The 20,483-nt window shown below is 43.0% G+C and overlaps 2 protein-coding genes across 14 annotated transcripts in view; one reads left to right on the forward strand and one right to left on the reverse strand.

Moving 5' to 3' along the window:
- The window catches only part of nbeaa (neurobeachin a), a 184,897-nt gene that overhangs the window by 30,050 nt on the left and 134,364 nt on the right, over positions 1 to 20,483 (reverse strand). For 12 of the 13 annotated variants that reach the window (XM_029251397.1, XM_029251396.1, XM_029251387.1 and 9 more), the window contains one exon: positions 15,740 to 15,876. In XM_029251397.1, coding sequence (XP_029107230.1) covers positions 15,740 to 15,876 — 137 coding nt within the window. Of the gene's footprint in view, positions 1 to 3,939; positions 3,958 to 15,739; positions 15,877 to 20,483 lie in introns of those variants that run through there. The other variant, XM_029251395.1, reaches the window with a different exon arrangement.
- Positions 12,188 to 14,016, forward strand: LOC114910436 (putative nucleotidyltransferase MAB21L1). The gene has a single exon (XM_029251398.1). It carries the CDS (start codon positions 12,898 to 12,900, stop codon positions 13,975 to 13,977), a length of 1,080 nt encoding a protein of 359 aa, XP_029107231.1. The 5' UTR covers positions 12,188 to 12,897; the 3' UTR covers positions 13,978 to 14,016.

Here is a 20,483-nt window from a genome sequence, read left to right on the forward strand (position 1 = left end):
CCCCTCCCATAATTCTTTCTGTCGTCGGTAGTATATCATCCAGAAAACACACGCAGACACCCCCCTCCCCCATACCATTCCTTTCTTCCACCGAGGGTCTGCGAGGATTATCACAGGGGATGCTGTCGAGAAGCGGCCAGGAAGCATAGGCTGTCACGGCGTTTTTTTTTTTTTTTTTTTGCATTCTCTCAACGTGAAGGCCCATCCGTCACGGGCGATAGCGACAGGAAGCGTTGCTAAAACGGGAGGTAGAACAGGTTCTTATCGGACCAAGAAAGCTTACGTGTTCGTAAAAAAAAAAAAAGGCATCTGTAGTAAGCTACCACGCTGCTCCTCCCCAGCCACAGGTTTGTACAGAGGATCTGGGTGCTGGGAACGGCCGATCAGCCAGACTTTATCCCCTTGTAATTGTTTCCTCTGAATCTTTAATATGGCTCAGCCATGTCATGTGAAAATACCAAACCATTTTCTTGGTAATAAATTTACATAACACCCTAAGAAGTGCCAGAACGGGGTGTTTCGAAGGGTTTGATCAATATCGGGGTTTTGGCTTTTCAATTTATTCTTTTTTTTTTTTTTTTTGGGGGGGGGGGCACCTTCCACCACCCAGGAAAGATCACAGACCAAAGCAAAGACAGGTGGAGTAAGTAGGAAAACAATGCCGGCTTTCCTCATTTTAATGTTATTTCAGTTTGCTTTTGCAAGGAGATGCAGTGAAAGGGGGCTTCCTCTATTTTGGACAGCACTCCATGGGGACCCCAGGCCGACCTTACGTCTGCCAGATCTGACAGCCAGTCGCGCCTTGCCCGAGGAGCAGTTCTGTGACTAATCGTGCTGGAGGGGACTGTGTCAACTCAAGCTGTTCTCTCCACAACCAGTCAACTGCATGACACTACCTATTATTATCATCATCATCATCAGTTCTTCTAACAATCTACACAAGGAACATATTTGTATAACGAGGATGTACATTTTATATAGGGTGTTCCAAAAAATATGTATGCACACTTTATTGTGTACATGTATGTATATATAGACTTTTAAATTTTTCCATATGTAATTTATTGGAGGTACATAGAAAGAAGGGTTTGAGACGAATGCAGAATTAGGCCAAGTGTTAAAAGTGAACGTTTCTAAGATCTCGTCTGTGGATGTTTTCATTGTACAAGTGCCATCTTCTATGAAAAAGGTTTTTAAATTTGAGACATTCGCCCTCGACCTGTGAATAATTAAAACCACCCTGAACTCCACCCTCAGCAATTGTAAAGGGCTAACAAACCGAATGTCTCCGCCCTCAAACCAACCCCTGAGAACAAATTCACAAAATTAGGAGCATTTTGAGGCAAAAAAAAACAAATACAGTTCCATTTTATATAAAGAATAAATGGTAACAGCTTTTAGAATGTGAGATGAAAACAATTAGTCTATTCCAGTTAAAAAGGCACGTAGAGAAGCTTGATACGAAACATGACACAAGCATCAATATTTGTGATAACTTGTATGAGGTGACAATCAATCCATCCATCCCCCGGATCCACAGTTTCGAAAAACGCGTACCAACATCAAGCCAACAGCTGACAAAAATAACAGACAGATGTCTCTGAGTTCTACTACAGAATTCATTCATCTGTAATAAACCTGTGAAAGAAACACAATGCATTGCCTTCCACGCAATGTTGCCTAGACTCTGTGAAAACCAGCAACTGAAAAATTTGCTTTTTATTTATTCCTCTTTTTTTTAAATAAGCATGCAAACTGGGAAACGACCGTGGAATTGACTGAATTTGCATTTAAACAGACCCTCACCCTCCCTTCTCCACCACTTAACGTAGGGCTCCGATGACGTCGTCCCACAATAGATCCGATACTTAGACGCGTAACAGTCTCTAGTGCCAGAAAAGTGATGAGGGGAATTGGGACTTGAAGTGTAGCGGCCTCGCCACGCGATGAAGAGAGATGGCCTCGGAGTGCGATGAAGTGGCGGCCGGCCATGTGCTACGTTCCCTGGATACGTGGGGTTTGCTGACCAGTCGCCAGACAAAATTACGGGTGACTCAGCCAGGCTCCGAAGGCCTTTCTCTTTCAAACAGCCTTGAACACAGGTTTGGAGGCTCAGCATCACCTCACGCACATCGTGATTATTCTCTGAAATCCAACAGCCTAATTTATCAGATGCATGACACAAAATCATAACCCAAACAGATTTCGTCTACATAACAACATACCTGTGCAAAGGGCGGGGGGGAACTGCGTATTTTAAATTGACAGAAATGTAAAAACTCAAAAAAACTGTAAACCTAAATTGCTGTAATCTTTAATGTTTGTCCAGTTAATAAGATTAAATGTTTATTTGTTCTCACGGAGTGTATCCTTTTGAAAAGTCTGCTTCCAGATTTCTTAAAAGAAAGAACATAAAATGTTGAAGAATCTGCCTCTTCGGAGATACAAAGAATAATTTACAGAATTCCACACTGGTGCAACTGTTGAGAAATTCTGAGATCAAGCGCCCCGAACGAGGCACTGATCAAGTCGAAGCGCAATGCATTATGTCATCCATCCTGGCAGGATAGGATATTTTGCATTAACTGCAAAACCGACTATATTCAAAGTGCTGATTAGGCGAAGACATAGTTCAAAATTTGCCTTCTACCATTTGTTATTACTGTTTAGTGCCTGGTAACATTTCAAACTTCTTACACAGCTTATAGTTTTACACTTCACCAGAGCCAGATAAATTGCTGTAGTAATTAAGTACTGTGCATGCAGGGACATCACTGGTAAGATATGAAAATTCCATTGTTAATTCAGATTCAGATAAATCCAGCATCTTTTATGTCCAGGATGATGGGGGCTTACGCAGTTCTATACTGAAACCCTAGACAATTCTGCTTTTAGCAAACTGGCACGTGGCGAGCAGATAGCGCAGTAGCTGATGAAATGGACATGGAACCGAAAAACCTGCACACTGGACTCATTTAACATTTATTCATTATTCAAATCATCTAAGGGGAACTTCTGCCAACATCTTGGAAAAGGTACCTGAAAAGCGTTCCAGTACATATTGAGACAAAACGCACTCTCCAACGATGCTACAAAAACTGAGCAAGGCCCCCCCTTCTCCTCCATGCCCACCACATAAAGCAAATCCAGGTACACTATGCTTTCATACCTCATAAGACGTAAAATAAACAAAAATAAACGCCCCATTACGACAACATCGATCAAATTAATTGCAAGAGTGGAACGGGGGTCGAAATAACAACAATCGCGATAATACGTAATTAAGACAAGGAAGATGGGGGAGAAGCAAGGATTAATCGTAGGCAGGTGGAGAACATGGTGCAATTACAGTTCCTGAAATTAGTTCGTAGCCTCAGGGTGAGTGCGGGGTAAGGGGGAGCCCTGGAGCGAAGATCCCTGCCAAAAGAGAATGGGAAATGCAAGAACTAACAACAAAAAAGAAGGCTTGCATGTGGAGATGAGGATGAGGAGGAGGGGGATCGGTCTGCTTCGGAAGAAAGGGGCGTAACGGGAAATAACGGGACACAAATTGCGGCATTCACCGGATACACAGGGGTTTGTTTCCTTGATATACAGTCAGTGATTTAAAATAAATCAAAAGGCTCAAAATTACAACCTCCGTCCTGCTCCTTGTTCAAACACCTTCGGGGACCCGTCCTCAAAACCAGTATTTTCGAGGATCCATTACTAACGGATGAGGGAAAATCTGAACATTTTTTTTTTCCCCCCAACTTTATTTGGTAAAGTTATCAATAATACACAACCAAAACAACACACTAAAATCCGCAATCCAACAAACCCAATACCATTTTCCTACAGTTGGTCAACAAAGTTGCTAAGCAACTACATAAAACACATCGTCAAGACAAAGTCTTTCCCATGACAATCCCTTTCTGACATCAAAAAAATATAACTGACCCATGTCTTCCCCACACATTGACACGGTCGCAGAACTTCCATTTTAACCTTCATTTAAAGCATGCCCGTTCACCCCCCAGCCCTTTCTACATCAGCGCTCCGAGTTGGCTGGGGGTGGGGGTGCAGGGGGTGACGGGATGCAAGAGCAGATGCGTTCGATGAGTGGGCGGGGCCATGCGCCACGAGCACTTCCCATTCGCCGTCACCGTGAACAGCTGCTGCTGTCGATCGGCATCCTATGATTGACGGCCCAGGAGGCGGGACATGTTTGAATCTCATCAGAAACCATATTTTAATTCCACGGCCACCACAGGGCTGGGGCTCGACTGAGCCGTTGCAAGGAACCAGCACGGAAATGCAGCGAGTAAATATAAAAAGCTCTGGACTGGAGAGAGTACGCACCAAGATTCAGAGACACTAAAGTTAAAGGAATGTGTAAAAAAATGCATCTCGTCTTTTTTTTTTTTCCCTTCCTCCATGAGCATCATCGGTTTTGACTCAGTCACTCATTCAGAAACCGGGAGAAAGAACGAGTTAAAAAAAAAAAAAAATGTTTCTCCACGCACACAGAGGCGTCACGCACGTGCCATCAATAAACCTTCCGCAACAAGACGTCCAGCAAGCGCGTGAGGGGAGGAGCACAGAGGAAAAGAAGCCTCATTAGCAACATCATTAGGCAGAGACCCTCCCTCCACACGCATCAGTTGGAGCGTAATACAATACAACGCAACGCAACACAACGACCCCCCCCCCCTTTCATGAACTTCCACCACCACTCAGAGAGTCCATAAAAAGACTGGCAGACATGGGAGGGGGGGGGTCGTTGCCCCCCGTGCACAGATCACCAGATGACAACAGATGGGACGAAAGCAAACAAAAAGTGCACCGCCTTTGTTCGGAGAGAGAGCCTTTTCACGAAGCACTCAGGCAACAAATTGGGGAAATCCGGCCAATAGGCATGAAGGGGCTTTTTTTTTTCTCCCCCCCCCCCCCGTTTCTTTTCTCTGCGCTCTTTGCTCTTTTCGTTGGCTGCGCTCCGTGTCACGGTAAACCGAAATCAGAATTACGGGCGTCGGCAACAACGGCGTGCTCTGGCACTCCTAGTAAAAAGGCATCATTTCAAAACGAGGGAGAAAAACAAATGAGTGGAAACTTGCATGGAGGATATAAGATCAGAATTTGTTTACAAGCCTGTAGCCAGCAACAAACACTGACTCTATATATAATTGTACATATCTTTAGCTTGTATTTTTCCACTTGTTTTATATTTTTTTATATTTGCAAGTATTTTAAGACCTGTATTCTGCTGCTGTAACATAACAATTTCCTTTGTGGGATTAATAAAGTATATCTATCTATCTAGACTCTCTCTTTATCAAGCCTAATGTATTTCTGAGTCTTATACATTAGGCTTGATAAAGAGAGAGTCTGTGTTTGTTGTTTTCAAGCCTAATATATTTTATTAGGCTTGAAAACTTAAATCCCAGTGAGTTGTGTAACTTATTTCAATCTTAAAATATCAAGAAAATCTGTGCTGTAGCAACCAACTGCAAATTTATTACCTTTCCTTCTAATTAGCAACAATGCAGTTCGTTTGCTGCAGGTCCCAAATACAGCATGCCATGTTCACATGATTGAGCCGGTTATAAATATACATGGGAAACACAGCAAAACACCAGTTACCTCCATCACCTCGCACGATTTGTGACAGGGATCATTTCCAAAAATCGTATGACACGTCAAAGTTATTTTGCAACGACGCAAGACGTAGGCTGTCATGTCGCAGGCTGATGAGTTTGAGGTTGAAAGTCTTTTCATACGATTCCCTTTCAAATGTGTTACCTTTCCGCAGGTAACTGACACATAATGTTTTCAGATAAGGCAGCACATAAGAAAATTATTTGGCTGACTCCTTTGTCACCTAATTGTAATAGTGACTGACATAAAAAAAATTAATTTGCCTGACTCCGTTATCAAAGGTTACTTGCAGTTTCAGATTTTTTAAACAATGGTTTACAAATTTATACAACATGGTATTCTCATTGTATCAATTCAGGATTAAGTACCTTGATAAAGGGTCTTCCAGCAGGAGTAGGATTTGAACCAGTAACCTTTGGACTGAGAAAAAAAAAAAAAAAACAACCTTAACTTCTATGCTACCCACTGCTCTATGAAACTCTTCATGTTAAAATTTCTGTTATATATTTAGCAAAAAAAAAAAAGCCAACTTAAAATTCTCTGGGTTGCAATCACTTACAGCCAGTGGACTCATACTAAGCTTCTCATGCACTTACCCCGACAAACAACAGATGCAGGTAAACCACACAATCTCTCACTCACACACACACAATGGGTAATCTAGAGGTACCAGCTCACTTGAACCGTGTCTACAGACCTACAGACTACTGGAGGAAAGCAGAGTATCTGGGGGGAACCCCATGCAAACGTGGGGCGAACGTGCAAATTCCACAGACTCCGCAGGGATCAAACCCACATCCAAAACCCAGGGACCAGGAGGTGTGGGGTACCAGTGCTACCTGGGGAGCTACTGTGCTGCCATAAGAAGAGCACAAATACCACGTAACAGGACCATTTTTAACAGGGAACACAACAAGGCTACATGATCAACAGACTTTTTTTAACATGATACCAGCATGCAATAAATCGCTTCAAATATCTGCTCACTCCCACCTTGATGACTAACCAATAAGCAGCTAACATAGAGAAGAATTTGTTGTGGTTACCCCTGCTTCCACCAACATCACCAGGATTCCAGGACCAGTGACCATGACAAATTCAGCCTTTATCCATGCTGAAAGCCATAACTTCTAGCAGGGATTTGTCACTGTCCTTGCATTCTCAAACTACCTCTCCTGCAAACCCCTCACTCTGTTGGAACCAAGCCTCAAAATACTGGCTCAGACTCTCGTCTTGGTTTTCTGTTTGGAATGTTGTGTTTAATCGCTGTCATTTTCAGTGGATTTGTCGGTAATGCATTTTCCTGCACAGCACAACTGAAAAGACCTGATGGAGTTGGCTTTGGGGTCAAGCAGGTAAATGATCGCAGTTTAAACTGGGATTCAAGGGATCTCTCAGACATTGACATAATCAGTGCCATCTGGGACCTGTTAGTGGTCTCTGCCTTTAAACATACAATTGTTTCTTTCCCACGGAACCAATAGAAACACTGAAAAAAAACTGTGACAACAATCCACACACACACACACACACACACACACACACACACACACACAAAATGCCATGTCTCAGACCAGGCAGAAAACTGTACAGACTACAGAAATGAGATGGGGTAATTTAAACTGTACAGTACGCAAACAAAATGAGTACAGAATTATAAATCCCGTGTCGCCCCCACCCCGAAAGTTTAACATTCTGCAAAATACACAAATATACAGTATATTAAAACTAGAAACCTAACACACACAAAAATTATACCCCATAACTGTATTTTACTTCATTTTTTCCAAATAGGTTTCAGGAGCAGGAAATGTGTGTTACTCTACAGTACAGCAAAGAACCAACCACTGTCTCCCAGATGGAAGAAAAATAAAATTTTCTGTATTCTTACATTAACCTAGTTGAACAATGTTACAGTAAATCCCCATAAATGATGTGTACGGCTGTTCCGCAAACGTGCTGTCAGGCAGCCCACAGAGGATTTTCTGTATCATTACAAATTCTTCTTTCTCAATAGACATGGAAAGGCCAGTACATGCAGATTTTTTTTTTTTTTTACACTCCCCCCAACTCTGTCTGTTTTTTTTTTTTTTTTTTTTCCCTCCCTTTGAAACACATTTGGGTTTTGTCTGTCTGTGAGCACTTAAACTCCAGGGAAGTGAGTAAAACAAAGCAGAGGACAAAAAAAAAAAATCTAAACCCTCCCTTGTCTGTATGTGTGTTGGTGTTAGAAGTGGGATGGGGGGGTCAAGAATGAAAAATAAAATTAAAAACGCAAACCCTGTGAATGGACCACATCACTGGAAACAAACAGCAGGAAAATCCTGAGAAATACTGTCAGAAGGTCCGCTAGAGCCGTCCAAGTGCATTATGCTCCAGTGCAAACCAGTCAGGGATCTAAATTTAAAAAAAGCAGGGAAAAAAGAGAAAAAAAAAAACTGTTCTCACCCAGGACTGCGTATGAAAATGACTTTGCAAGGCTCGACGGGTAATCGGCGATCCAACCCAGGACCAAGATCAAAAGCTGCACAAGTGACATTCCCTAACACGCGCACAGAGGTGACAGCTTCCCACAAGAGCAAAGTGGTACCTTGAACTGACCCAATTTATCATGCAGTAATAGGATAACAAAAATAACCGGATGATTGCTGTGAGCTGCTACTATCCAATCTTCTGAAGCTTCTCTCTTCACCATAAGGACCCGACAATTACAAGAGCCTTGCTGTTTTGCAGTCTGATAATGATGCACTTCTAGGCGTTTAGTAGGGGGGAACATTTTTGACAGGAATTGGTTTCATTTGATGCTGCCTGTCACAGTCTCAGATGTGTAAAATGTGCCTAGCAAAGATCCTCCATATCATACAGAAGACAGAAAGGAGATCAGCCCATCAGCAGCCGGGACAACGCGACTGGGAGCGTCTAACAGTAAACACTGCATCGTACAAAAACAAGTGTGAGATGGAGAGGACAAGAGTGTTGGTTGGTGAAACTCACCCAGGACAATGCACTTAGAACCTTGTACATGGACTTCTTTGGCTTTAATTTAAAAAGTCCTTAGGTAAAATGATAGCCACTGTAAAAATTAATAAACAGAAATGTATACCAATGAACAGAAAGGTACTTGAATACCAGACTAAAGCCACGTGTGTCTTGCAGCTGCTCCGGGTTTTATAACAAGTGTGCGATGAATGATGGCCTTGTGGCAACACATGATGGCACAGTCTGTATATCCTATAATCCTTTACTCACTGGTGCCCAGATTTATTTTGGCACGTATACGTTGACTGAGACAGAGAGCATAAACTGGCCACTCCACACTCAGCAGTTCATTCTATTAAATCCCAGACAGATCGCTATACTCAATGATATTGTTAGCAGCTATAGCAGATGTTCTCATTTCAAAAGATATCAAAATTTTGATGCCAGCCGCAAAAAATTTAAAAAAAAAAAAAAAAAAAAAATACTTCAGTGCAGAGAATAAAATCACTGAACTACTTATTTAAAGATTCAGATGTGAAATGTATGCTGTATCAAAGCAAAAAAAATTGCTGCATCAGTAAAATGGAAATAAGTGAATAAGAAGTAACTTGAGTCAGACAATTAACACACACTTTATATCTAACCCTACACATTCAAAAAAAACATTAAAACCAGAACATGAAACACAAAGGGACTTATACACAAAGCAGTGGTTCCTGAGTCACACACCAATCCAAAATTAGAGCAAAACACACATAATTGTACTGATTCATCCCACTGTATGTGCTACGATGGTTCAGAAACATGCGTGTTTTGTAACGAAGGCTATAACTATCCAATTTACATGGAGGGAGCAGATTTGAGGAAAGGGGAACAGGAAGGTGGACTGTGTGGAACTGGTCCAGGCTCGAGCTATCTCCAGATTACTGCTACGCCACTACACATGCCTTGCATTAGAAGGCAAATCCTGGGCCCGAAGAGGTGCGCCAGCATCCGACACAGTATAGGCGCAGCGAGGGCTGGACTGTGTCATGTGAATGGGAAAGAATGTCTCAACACAGCAGGGCTGGGAGGCCTTGGGTTGCGGGTGTCCGAAATGTTTATGAAATATCTGTGTCTGAAAAAGATACGGAGCGCCAAAGTGGGTTTGGTTCTAATAAAAACTAGTACCTGCTGAGAAATGAGACATGTAAAAAAGACGGAGGCAGGTAGGTCCGCTTACAAAATGAAAAGAATCGTGCAATGGGGTGGGCAGATGGGGCGGCAACAATGTTAGCCTTCTATTCCCATCTGCATGAAAACCCTGTGTTCCACTTCGTCTCTCTTGCTTAAACAGGCATGGATAAAATCCCTGAAACCACACGCCAACAAAACAAGTTACCAAAAAACAAAATTCTCCATTCTTCACAGCTCCTGGAGTTAAGATCTGCAAACAAAATTATCTCTGAACCAGATGCGTTCAAAGCATGGAGAATGACAGCGCTCACAACACATCAAGAGATCAGGCACAGCTAAAAACCGGAACAAAACGAAAATAAAGTTCAGAGAAAAGCAATAACCTTACAAGCAATAACAACAGATACACAAACAAAAATGCCTCCAGACTACCTTGCAGGAGGAACTGTTCCGGTAACCCTGCTCCGACTCTCCGTTTATGCCTTCTGACACTCCGGAGAGGGCCTCAACCAATAACCGCCCTCTCCTGAGAGTATCAATTAAGATGATGTGGATAAAAGCAAGCCAGACACAATGGGGGGGAGGGGGTGCGTGTGACAGGAGTCAACATCTCCCTCCCCCGGTGCACAGGCTCCACCGTTACAGCCTTCGCACGCAGCATCCTTCGCCCTCGGCTCTCAGGGTCTCCGAGACAAGCATTTGCACCTAAAAACGGGGGTCACATCTCACAGCACCTGATGGCACACATTGTCTACAACAAGAGAGACAAGCTGCTAGTGTTGCTTTCTTTTTGTCCTACACATGACAGGTGGAATGTAACACATTGTAGTCTGTATCACATGCTGCTTCTGAGACGGAAAGAAAGGCTTTAGGAGGGGGATCGCTGCTTCTCTACGCTGGCAAAGACCCAACACCTCAGTGAGGGTAACTAGTGGTAACTGATGAAACTGTGATAACTCAATGCACCTCGAATGACTCTGAGGTGTATGGGGTTTCTGAGAAAAACTCCAGTCAAACGAATAGGTGCAAATGTAATATAGTCAGTACTGATATGGAGAAACTTCAGAAATGCTGCCTATTGGTGCCAGGAATTGAACACATTGTGTTGGATCCCCATAAGAACCATTTCCTCACATTATTCAAATATAACACAATTTTTCTTTTTTTTTTTTTTTTTTTACAATTTTAACATTTCAGAGCACGGTGCAGGAAAGTGAGACAAAAATGTTATATGCCACTCTTTCAATTGCAAATGAAACCCAGAGAAAAACGTGGGGGGAAAAGTTAAAATAGCAGCATAAAGAAAACCCGTGAATGTCTTTTTTTTCTGTTTTACAATTTCGTTTGCGTTCAACTGCAGCTTGGGAAGCATACACAATTTAAAACTTCCAGCAATTATAAAAAGCACATTTAAAAAAGATATTAAAATAAATATTAAAAATTAATAGCCGATAACCCTGATTGCTATTATCATTAAAAATACGAAATATATTTTTAATCGTGAAATTACGGAAACACAAGACACTCTGATCTTAAAACTGTTTTAGGATTAAAAAAAGATAACCGAATTTTAAGTACGTTATTAAAATTAAATGAATGGAAAACAGCATTTTGTACTGGAGTGACAAAAACTTTATTACACTGACGAAAGTGATTTTCGGTTGTTTTCGCTATATAAAATGCGTAGCGCCTATGAAAGTGTTCCCAAAAATTGATTTTTTTTTTCTGCACTATGTGAACGGATATTTTAGTAATTCCAGTTCTTTTATTTTACGTAAATAATAATGCGCACAGTGTAAATACAGTTACTGAAAATTACATGCGAATTTGTATAAAGAAAATGTATTCCTTAACATATTTCCTTAAAAGGTAAACGGTTAAAATGCATGATCGTTTATTAAAAACTCGAACAAAAACCCGACACAAGGTTAGTAAACTCGGACTACTATTCTGTCTATCCACGACACATTTTGAAAGACATTTTTACGTACAGATACAGTCCCTTACAAAATAACTTTTTATAAATTACCACGTTTCAGGATAATTTCAGCAGAAGACATGGATGAAAAATCTTTGCACTTCAGCAGGGTTCAAGGGAAAAATCAAAATGTTAAAGAAAATTATCATTTTTATGACTTATTTTACCACGTATTATAAAGACAAACGTTAAAAATAGCTGCAAACTACTAAAAAAATTAAAATGAATTAACACACCGATAAATTTTAGAAAATCCTTTAATTTACCTAGAAATTAAACTGGGTTTAAGGATAATACTGCCTTTCTTTGTAACAGAAATTAAGCAAATACATTTTAAAGCCCTTTTTCTAACAATATCACCTTAACACCGGGGAAATTAAATTTCTTTATATATCAGTGAATCTGTTCATCCCCCCATCAGACACCTTCAGCGAATCCCAAAGCAGATACTCCTAAGGCATAACGTACGTCCCTTTCTTTCCAGTATTTTGACACATCCTCACCTTCAGCCGTACTTGTGTACATCGAGCACCGATTCATTTATTGGTCAGTGAAATAACGGGCCGTGACGAGCCGGGCTCCGATTGGTGCTCCCCTGCACCGATCCCGCCCCTCCGTCACCACGCCCTTAAAAGACAAGCTGCGAGCACACGCGCCGCCGCGAGCACGCAAGCACACGCGCCTTTATTGTCCACGCACGCTACCAACTGGGAACACCTTAACAAAAATCAAATGAAGACAAAGGCGTAGTACTTCAGTGATTAATTAAAAGGCACGAGTAGCGGTTTGATTTTTTTTTTTTTTTTTTTAAATGTTTTTTTTTTTCCCGACGTTACAAAAGAACTTGTGATTAACCCCAAAACCAAACTAAGTGCAGGAGGAGCTGCAGCGAAAACCCGCCGATGACAGCCTGAAACCTAATGAGGAATTTACGAGCGAAGTGCTCCGGGCGCGTGCGATAAGCTGGTCTCCACTAACTTACTATCCACGGGCATTTTTTCTTTTTTGTTTAACTACAACTGCTTTTACGTCGCTGTTCTCTAACGTTGGCTCCCGTGCACACAGCCGCGTTGGATCCCTCAAGCTACTGCGAGACTCCGGTGTACAACCCGGATCTCTGCCCCAACATGGTCGCGGCTCAGGCCAAGCTGGTGTACCACCTCAACAAATACTACAACGAGAAATGCCAGTCGAGGAAGGCGGCCATCTCCAAGACGATCCGCGAGGTGTGCAAGGTGGTGTCCGACGTGCTCAAGGAGGTGGAGGTGCAGGAGCCGCGCTTCATCAGCTCCCTCAACGAGATGGAGAACCGCTTCGAGGGTCTCGAGGTCATCTCGCCCACCGAGTTCGAGGTGGTGCTCTACCTCAACCAGATGGGGGTCTTCAACTTCGTGGACGACGGCTCCCTGCCCGGCTGCGCCGTGCTCAAGCTCAGCGACGGCCGCAAGAGGAGCATGTCCCTCTGGGTGGAGTTCATCACGGCCTCCGGCTACCTGTCGGCGCGCAAGATCCGCTCCCGCTTCCAGACGCTGGTGGCGCAGGCGGTGGATAAGTGCAGCTACCGGGACGTGGTGAAGATGGTGGCGGACACGAGCGAGGTGAAGCTGCGCATCAGGGACCGCTACGTGGTGCAGATCACGCCCGCCTTCAAGTGCACGGGCATCTGGCCGCGCAGCGCGGCGCACTGGCCCCTGCCGCACATCCCGTGGCCGGGGCCCAACCGCGTGGCCGAGGTCAAGGCCGAGGGCTTCAACCTGCTCTCCAAGGAGTGCTACTCGCTCAACGGCAAGCAGAGCTCGGCCGAGAGCGACGCCTGGGTGCTGCAGTTCGCCGAGGCCGAGAACCGGCTCATCCTGGGCGGCTGCAGGAAGAAGTGCCTGTCGGTGCTGAAGGCGCTGCGCGACCGGCACCTGGAGCTGCCCGGACAGCCGCTCAACAACTACCACATGAAGACGCTCGTGTCGTACGAGTGCGAGAAGCACCCGCGCGAGTCGGACTGGGACGAGAACTGCCTGGGCGACCGGCTCAACGGCATCCTGCTGCAGCTCATCTCGTGCCTGCAGTGCCGCCGGTGCCCGCACTACTTCCTGCCCAACCTGGACCTGTTCCAGGGCAAGCCGAGCTCGGCCCTGGAGAACGCGGCCAAGCAGACGTGGCGACTGGCGCGGGAGATCCTCACCAACCCCAAGAGCCTGGAGAAGCTCTGAAAGACAGCTGTCCGTAAAGAGGGAGGAGGAGGAGGAGGAGGAGGAGGAGGAAAAAAAAAAAAAAGCGCTCGTGATATAATATTTATATACGTCGTAATATATCTATAATAAGCCGCCGAACGGAACGGCTGTTTCCCTCCTATGCGTCCGCGGACACAAAGAAATACTACAGTAACTTTACAGACAGATGTGCGCCGGGGTCAAACCGCACTTTTCACCCCCCCCCCCCCCCCCCTTTCTTGACTTGGGAAAATCGTAACAAATTTGTTACAAGTGTTTTAAAAACAACCGGCGGCGGTAAGAAAACGAGTCACGTCGCATATTTGTCTACTCTGTACACATTCATGACATGTCTAGATCGTGACTCCAGTTTTGTCAGAAATCGTGACCTTTTTAAAAAAAAAAAAAAAGAGAAATTCACTCATCTTGTTTTTAAAACGTACAGTTTTCCAGGTAGACGACAAATCAATGTAAGATTAACGAAATCCGTATTCTCCGCGTTGTCTACACTGTCTTTGAAAAGCTTTGTTTTAAAAGTTTACATTTTGATGGTACTATTAAATTTTGCAACATTCCATAAATATACTTGAATTTTTATTTAAACATTTTCGAACATTCTTTTTGTGCTTACTAGGTTTGAATATAAACATATATAAATATTTGAAAAATGCACTTGAGAAACACTGGAGTATAACATTGTGATTTTTTACTATTGTGTCTGAATTTATTTAATTCAATAAAAATCTAAGTATTACTAAGTGGGTGTTAAACTGACTGTTGTACATACAAACAATATTTCTTCAATATATCTCGCTTTCATTCAGTAAATGTGAAAGTTAAACGCTTGTTAAGCTTTTATGACGTTTTTAAAAATGTTTATTAACTGAAACTTCTTATTTTCACAACCGCAGAACAGATCTTAAGAACTAAAACCACAGTCCTATTACAGAAAATCCTTTAAATGTATAATCCACTTACAGGCCCACGTAGGTATATATTATTGATATAAATAAAACTAACACTGTTCTGAATTTCTAGCGGTGATGAAGTGTTAAACATTAATCATGTTTTTAAAATGATATACATCGAATACATTTTAAGAGATGATTTCACACGGTTCTCAAGGTCTTTCGTTTTCAATGTGCGTAAACCGTAGGACAAAAAAAAAAAAAAAAACAACTTCTAACACTCATATATTAAGATTACCCACAAGGGGCACGCGTATTTTCTTAAACATTCCTGGACATATTGTAATTATTTTAAAAAAGTAACCTCGTTACATCATGTCCCCAGTGACAACCTTGATATGATTGCTACTTATCACCTTATGCGGAGTTTCAAGACACGAGAAGCACCACTTGTTTCCTCTTCTTCTCTCAGGTGTCAGAGGACGAAGCTCATAAGCGGCTCTCCAGGTACATAAATACATACATACGTAACATACGTACAGAGCTCTCCTGCGAACAGAGCATTTTGCGTTACTTCGTCTGCTTTTCTATTCAACAATTTTTTCAGGCCTTTAAAACTTTCCCAAGACTCACTTTGCTTTACACATTTAACCGAAGACTACGAACTGGGAACTTGAAGTTGACGCGACATCCATGCTTTTCGTTTCGCCTCTCCAGTAAGCGCAGCGCAGCGCCGCTCCTATTATTTTTCGCAGATTTTTAACACCCCGAAGCAAAGCAGATTCAGTATTTCAAGAGCCCGACAGCAGCGGTAAGAGACGAGATGCAAAGAAAGGAAAAGTGAATCCGCTTACTTTTGCGTCGATCTTCTTGAAAGCGGGGTCGTCTTCTTCCACCTCGAAGTAGATCTCGGTGGTGGTGATGGAGAGGGTGCCTCGAGCCACCACGACCGGAGCCACGAGCTGGGCCGGTGTGCTCAGAACCACGGGGCCTGCGGACGACACCCGCGATCGTTAAACGAAGACGAGTGGAAACGTGACCCGCACCGACCCGCTGCCACTAACTGTATAATCATGAGCATGGCTTACACCTCTTTCTAACTCACTTTAATTCTCTTCGGCCGACATTACGCACAGCAAATTATCAATTCAAATTCTAGTCTCAGCTGAACTGTTATAATAACGAAGCACCGATAATCACTGATAATTAAAACGATACACAACACATAAACACACACACCCACATTGCCTGTCCGAAGCAGGGTCGCGGGGAACCGGAGCCTAACCCGGCAGCACAGGGCGAAGGGCTGGAGGGGGAGGGGGGACACACCCAGGACGGGACGCCAGTCCATCTCAAGGCACCCCAAGCGGGACTCGAACCCCAGACCCACCAGAGAGTAGGACCCGACCAAGCCCGTCGCGCCACCACGTCCCCCCTTACACAATAATGAAATGATTAATTGAACCTTTTACAAATATCCCTGAAAATCACACGTAAGACTAGCATGCTGCAATGACAGGTAGTAATATTTACAAAGATGCGCTTCAACTAATGTGTACACTTTATACTGCATGCCAGGATATTTTTCCGACCCTGGTCAGTGGATTGCGATCACGCGTGGCTTACTGGTTTCAGGAAGCCTCCATCCACCCTCCGGTCGCACTAAACAAGTCTATATTTCACACAACTATTTATTCCGCGAGAAACAGGGTATCCTATGATATGTATCGATTTCCCAGCTCCGACGGGCAATTTTAGTGTCTCGTCCATCATAACGGCGATGTTCGATCAGCTAAACTGTATACTGCCGCTGGAATGCAAGTGGATTTGGGTTTCAGTCCCCAAAGGACTGTTTCACCGTGTCCACGCACGGGCCCTCTCAACTCGGCACTCTTTTGGAGGCATTTTCTCCCGCTCGCCTATTTTAATCATGTACAGTTTAAAATGACTCATCCTGCAGCCAATCATCTCATTTAATGGATGACCTAACCTAATCTCAGGAAAAAAAATAATGGACTCGTACTATGACATATTCATAACATGAAAATACATATTTAAGTATTTTATTCTGAAACATTTCTGCTGCATATTTTCAAATGGCAAATGGACAAATGGCGCAAACGGATCGTGAAATGTTCCAGAAATGTTTAACGTTGTTAATGTAATTTTTTGATTATAATACGAGATTAGACCAAAGTATTATTGTATTCTATTATCAATAAGAACAAATTATTCTTTTGTATTATCATCATCACGTAGACCTAATAAGATAAGACAAGGGTGGGTCAAAGAACCGTACCAGAATTATGACACATTGCAGGACCGGCAATAACTGTGAACCGATGCTTATGTGTACAGTCTGTTTACGGTGCGCAATTTTTGTTTGATTGTATGCAGCATTATGAAGGTGTGTGTGTGTGTGTGTGTGTGTGTGTGTGTGTGTGTGTGGTGGGGGGCACGCGACGGGCCGCTGCCACACAAACAAAGGCTGTTAAGCCGTATTCCCGTATACAGGGACAGTACCATGATGAGCACAGTACTGGGCTACACAGCACAGTAAAGCACCACTGAAAGACAGACAGCGCACTAGAAAACAAAAAAAAAAAAAAATCACCAAGTTCTGCGCGCAGGTTAGGAAGTATTTTTATCAAATCTTTTTTACACAGTTCGACCACTAATAAAATTTGCAAGGTTTGGTGAAATGACCGGTTTTATGACATTTTTTTTTACATTTCACATTAAAAAAAAAAAAAATTCTGACACGGGAAACCCAAACACTGACTGGAATCACGCTGGGCGCGCGCGCGCGCACACACACACACACACACACACACACACACACACACACACACACACAGTCCGCTCTGACCACCTGGGGGTCACATCATTATGCTTCTTTTGAGAGATCCCAGTTACAGCGATACCGTCTGAGTTTCCATGGCTTTTAAATCTGCTATCTCAGTATCTGGTAAAAGGCGGTCATCGGTCCATTCGGCTCCGAGAGCTTTTTATTCATATATTCCAATAGTTTCAGAAAGCTACAGTACAGTACAGTAGAGTACAGTACTTCGCACCGCAACCCCGCATCTGTGCGCTTCAGCTGTCTAACGCGTTAAAATACTAAAATAAATAAATAAAGAAATAACAGCGTGGTTCCCATAAAATTAGATTACCTTCTTCTCCAGTCACTGCAATGCCATGGTGCTCCATTTATTGTGGGTAATTAGAAATGCCGGCGTTTGCCCACAGTCACACTAGCGCTTTGAGACGCTTTGGAAAGGAAAGCGCGCGTCGCGTAACTTACAGGGTTACGGCGCCGCGTGTGTCCGACACACAGCTCGACACGAGCCTCGTTTCGGCTCCTTCTTCGCGTACCGAACCGGTAGCACGAGCGAGTTCGGAGTAAACGTGACGTCGAGAAAAGAATTAACCGATAAACAACCGATCGACGTAGCAATTTCATCCCACTGTCGGAATCACTCAAAATATGACAGAATTACTGCGTTCCCGCAGAGAATGAAAACGCAGGCAGTGCGGGCGTTCGGGAAAGTTCGGGAGCCGCTGCCTGACTACGGTCATGAACGGCTGCAGAACACGTGCTGCTGTCTGTGCCCAGAACAGGGGACAGATGGAAAGTGGTCACTGTTCACCGACCGGCAGTCACTACGGACTACAGCGCTGACCGGAGGCTCCGCTCCATGGACCATGATTCCCCACAGCCTGGATCGCACCACACTACTACACCACAGTGTAGTGTACCACACTACTTTTACATTTATTTAGCAGACCCTTTTCTCAAAGCCACTTCCAATGAACTCTATGTAGTGTCATCAGCTCACACACCTTATTCACCAAGGTGGCTTACCACTAGATACACTACCTACAATGGGTCACTCATTCATACATCAGTGGAGCACACTCACACACTGTGGGTGAACCTGAACAGCATGTCTTTGGAGTGTGGGAGGAAACCAGAGCACCCAAAGACTTACACTGCTAGATACACTACTTACAATGGGTCACTCATCCATACATCAGTGGGACACACTCTCTCTCTCTGTCACTACACCACACGGCGCACCTGCGGGTGCTTCCGTAACGTTTTACACCTTTTTTTATTAAAAAAATAAACACTGGCTACAACTCTTATTTCTGCATTAGAAAAGAACTACAGAATACTGCTTTATTTTTACATTACATTATAAAATATTTTCATTGATGTGCAATGCTTTAACAGCAAAATATTAAATGAAAATGTGATGAAAACTTATCAAGAGTAATTTTTCTCGCACAAAACTTTTATTTTACTGTTTGTGGAAAAGAACGATCTACTATATTTTAGTGCTCTGTAACAGAAGGAAAAATGAAACATGAAATCTGTCTCTGACCATTTAAATCTATAACAGAAAAAACTTTGGCAAACTCAAATTCCAACCGCAAAATTAGCATGTTCTTTATGGGCAGGACCATAAGCTCTTCTGCTGCAGAATTTCACATCCACTTAACCATAACCATATTAACACCTCTGATGGAAGGGTACACGGGCCAACCGCAGCAAGGGCATTAAACCAAACACCAGCATAAACTCAGCGTCAAAGTAGGCCGCAGTGGCTTCGTTTAGCCTCACCAAGATAAATACCACATGAACGCTGCAGGTTTAAAAATAAATACGTACATGTATAGATAAGGTTAGACTTGGCCAAAAGAGAATATTTTCACTAAAGCATCATATAACAAGAGAGAAAGTGAAAAAGAGTGAGAAGCAACTGTGTCAATAAAGAACCTAGACCATTTAAGCAGCAGATCCCCATTTTGACAACTAATTCTGTCCATGAAATCTCTGAACTTCCATTGCATGCTAGGGAAAAATTCCTAATAAAGAGCAACATCATAAATCGTAGTGAGACATTAACAAAAAACGAAAGTAAACATGAGTGAAAGGATTAAAAAAAAAAGTAAATACTGTGTCATTGAAAAGCAGTTGCGTATAAACACTGGGTGCATGGATTTAAACTTATTATTTACATAAGGGTAACCTCTGATATACTTGGTAAGGGAATTCCACAGTTTAGGGGCAAAGCAGGAGAACGTCTCATCTCCCACAGTGTAGGTGAGCAAAAAAAAAAAAAAAAAAAAAGAGGCAGGTTTAAGGTACATGTTAGACTAGAATCTAGAATGAAATGTCTGAAGATTGCTAAGTGGGGAACAGACTGACAGTGAACAGCTAAACCTGAGGATTTTGAAGTAAACCTGAAACCTTACAGAAAGCCAGTGCAGGGATTCGGTCACTGGTGTGACATGGCCAATACCAAGACTTGTTTAAGGCGGATTCTAAGGCCTGAGCAAGGGGTGCAATAACTTTGGAGATAACAAATACTTTCACTAGCTTAAGTGATGAAAATAGGCAACATGAGACACTGGCATGTTTCTCAGATGAGAAAGATTAGCTTTCAATAGTACATTGCCCTTGTGGGACCAGGATCAAACAGTACTCATGGGTTTTTTAATTTAGGCTGAAATTTGCCATATTGCTTAAGTGATGGGGCCTGCCAAATGAATGACCTTAGTCGTGTCACTGTTTAGATGTACTTCAGTGTC

The sequence above is a fragment of the Scleropages formosus genome, chromosome 4 (assembly GCF_900964775.1).
Source record: "Scleropages formosus chromosome 4, fSclFor1.1, whole genome shotgun sequence".
Classification (NCBI taxonomy): domain Eukaryota; kingdom Metazoa; phylum Chordata; class Actinopteri; order Osteoglossiformes; family Osteoglossidae; genus Scleropages; species Scleropages formosus.

Bases quoted from the DNA above. Each gene is read 5' to 3' on its own strand.
- LOC114910436 (XM_029251398.1), top strand. From the start codon at position 12,898: ATGGTCGCGGCTCAGGCCAAGCTGGTGTACCACCTCAACAAATACTAC.